The sequence below is a fragment of the Littorina saxatilis genome, linkage group LG13 (genome assembly GCF_037325665.1).
Source record: "Littorina saxatilis isolate snail1 linkage group LG13, US_GU_Lsax_2.0, whole genome shotgun sequence".
In the NCBI taxonomy this organism is placed as follows: domain Eukaryota; kingdom Metazoa; phylum Mollusca; class Gastropoda; order Littorinimorpha; family Littorinidae; genus Littorina; species Littorina saxatilis.
In genome coordinates, this window is record NC_090257.1 from 24,377,263 (window position 1) to 24,380,465 (window position 3,203).

Below are 3,203 nucleotides of genomic sequence, written 5' to 3' on the forward strand. Positions count from 1 at the left end.
CGATGTCTATCGTGGTGAAACTTCTGTTTCGCTTTGAAGGCCTCGTCCTTCACTCGTAGCTGGTCATGGTTGACTGTACGCGAAGTGAAGTTTGTAGGAAGCGACGGTAACGTTGTCCGTAGCCACCTCCCGAACGCAAGCTCGGCTGGGCTCGCGCCTAGCTCTGGAATTGGCGTTGCTCTGTACGTCAGAAGAGCAAGAAAGATGTCATCTTGCCTGAGGATAGCTTTGGCAGTATCCACTGCTCTTTCCGCTCCCCCATTGGCCTGCGGAAATCGTGGACCACTCGTCTGCTGCTGAAAGTTCCAGTCTGATGCAAATTTTCTGAACTCTTCAGATGTAAACTGTGTGCCATTGTCCGAGACTACTGATTCTGGAATCCCGTGGTGTGCAAATGAGTTCTTCATCTTGCAGATAACGGCGTAAGGTGTGGTACTCGACAGATATGCTATGTCTATGTATCTCGAGTAGTAGTCTTTCATGACAAGGTAGTGTTTTCCCTGAAACTCAAGTAAGTCTACACCGATCTTCTGGAAAGGACGATCAGGTAACTCTGTCGGCAAGAGTGGTTCACTCGGTTGCGACGGTCGTTTCTTGAGACAATGTCTACATGCCGCGCCGCGACTCCTGAATGTCCTTACGTGGCCACCACACTGATTGGTTTGCACGCGCTCTGCACTTGTTTATTCCTTGATGTCCATCGTGGATTCTGTCGAGAATCTCTTTGCGCATGGAAAACGGAATAACAATACGATCACCTTTGATCAAAGTCCATCACAAACACTGAGCTCCCCTCGGATTGTGAAGAAGTCTCTTGCTGCAAGCATCACATCTTGCTTGTACTCAGGCCATCCTGCAACAGTGTAGTCGAAGGCAGTCTTGAGGTTGACGTCCTTGGCCGTCTCTTCTCGGATCTGTTTCAGCTTAGTGTCCGATACTGGCCATGAAGCATACACTACGCTTACGTGTGAACTGATGTCTTCCGTGTGACTAGTATCTGCTTCTGTTGATGCTGGACTCGTGAGAGTAGGTCTGCTACGACCATATTCTTTCCTGCAGTGTACTCAGCGATGGGCTTATATCTCATGAGCCTCATTAACATCCGTTGACAGCGTAGTGGAGTTTCTGACAAGTCTTTGTTGTTTATCAGGGTGACTGGAGGTTTGTGGTCTGTGATGAGTCTGAACGTATCTAATCCCATGAGAAATTTGTCAAATTTCTTGCAGGACCACACTGAAGCAAGGCACTCTTTTTCTATTTGTGCGTATCGTGTTTCTGTTTGTGAAAGTGTTCGTGAGCAAAACGCAACTGGTCGAAGACCTTCTTCATGCTCTTGCAACACGACACCTCCGATGCCATAGGAACTTGCGTCAGCGCTTACGACTGTTGGTTTCGTCGGATCGAAGAACGCTAGTGTTGGCGCTGAAGTCAGTAGCTCCTTGACTCTGGTGAACGCTGAAGCTTGTGCGTGTTCCCACAACCATGCTGTTTCCTTGACCAACAGGCTGTTCAGCGGCTGTAGCACAGTGGAAAGATGTGGCACATCTAACCCTTCTCAGGTAGTTCACCATACCCAAGTAACGTCTCAGTTCTTCGACGTTCTCAGGCTCCTTCATCTTGACGATCGCTTCAACTTTGCTCTCATCTGGCCTCACTCCATTCTCGCTGATCACGTGACCAAGAAATTTCAGTTCTGTTTTCTTGTACTCGCACTTGTCTTCATTCAGCTCTAGGCCTACCTCTTTCAGTCTTTGGAAGACTCGCTTCAAGAGCTTGTCATGCTCTTCATTTGTTGAGGTATGTAGCATGATGTCATCATAGTAACAGATAACACCCTCTATGTCCCCGAGTATCTCTGTCATTGTTCTTTGAAAGATCTCTGGAGCTGACGAAATACCGAAAGGTACTCTTTTCATGTAGTATCTACCAAACGGCGTTATGAAGGTAGTCAGTTTGGCGCTGTCTTCATGAAGAGGAATTTGCCAGAATCCGGAACGAGCGTCTAATCTTGAGAAGACCTTGGAACCCTCCAGCCGTTGAATGGTTTCTTCCACTGTCGGACTCATGTAACGTTCTCTTTCTGGTTGAGTTTCTTCAAATCCACACACATTCTCACATCTCCCGACGGCTTGACAACCGGAACCATAGGCGACACCTATTCTGTTGGTTCTTTCACCTCTTCTATCACACCGTTGTCCTTCATTCTTTTCAGTTCTTTCTCTACCTTCCCTAAAAGAGGAATAGGGACGCGTCTAGCTGTAGACACACTGTATGGAACCGCATTCTCTTTGAGCTTAATGCGAACAGGTTCACACTTCACTGAACTGAAAATCTCGCAGACTCGCTTCACAAAGTTCATCTCTGTAGCACTTTTTCTGCTGAGTAAACACTCTGTATCGTGTTTTACGACAAACACTGTCAGACACACATCACCTACTTTGGTCTCAAACTGTCCAAGAACTTGAAGTCTCCCTCCAGGACTGTTCAGCACCAGCTTTGTTTTCTTCAACTTGGGTGGTGTTTTGAGACAGTGATATGTCTTAGAACTGATAACGTTGACATGAGCACCTGTGTTGATCTTGAAAGTAAGCTGCTGACCGCACACTGTGAGGTTCTCTCTCCAGGGACTTTCATCACTATTCACAGAGTCAATGCAATATTCCTGTGGTTTGCTTGAACTTTCACTAGTTTCAGTTTCATTCTGAGCGTTGACTCGACTAACAGTCTTGGACTTGCAACACCAGGGCCGGACTACCGGGGGGTTATGGGGGTTGCGCAACCCCCCCCCTAGCCTAAACATGTACCTTACTTATTTTTTTTTATTTTTTATTATTGCTTATTTTATGCCGTTTTATGCAAGGAGCGACCATTTTCTTATCTCAGAATATGACCTACCCGTCAGCTTCAGGGGGCTTCGCCCCCTGACCCCCACAACGAGGGGGGGGGGGGGGGGTGGGTTCTAGGGTTTCCGGACCCCCCCAGCCAAAAAATAAAAATATTGAATGAGGTATGCATTTCTTTATTTTACATTGAGTTTCAATTTTGGGGGTATTAATCAGTGACAAAATCTGCTGCCTGAAACTGGTAATGATCATCCTCAGAATGCACCAGATTGCACCATTTTGCATCCTTTTTTTCAAAATTTTCCGGGGGGGCATGCCCCCGGACCCCCCTAGCAAGCTAGGCGCTTCGCGCCGTCGGCT

At 47.2% G+C, this 3,203-nt stretch overlaps 1 protein-coding gene across 1 annotated transcript; it reads right to left on the reverse strand.

Annotated features, from left to right (window-relative positions):
- Positions 1-764: 764 nt before the first annotated feature.
- On the reverse strand, positions 765-1,862 carry LOC138946200 (uncharacterized). The gene is made up of 2 exons (XM_070317709.1): positions 1,382-1,862; positions 765-937 (listed from the first exon to the last, which is right to left on the reverse strand). The coding sequence occupies exons 1-2, from the start codon at positions 1,860-1,862 to the stop codon at positions 765-767; spliced, it is 654 nt and encodes a 217-aa protein (XP_070173810.1).
- Positions 1,863-3,203: the final 1,341 nt, after the last annotated feature.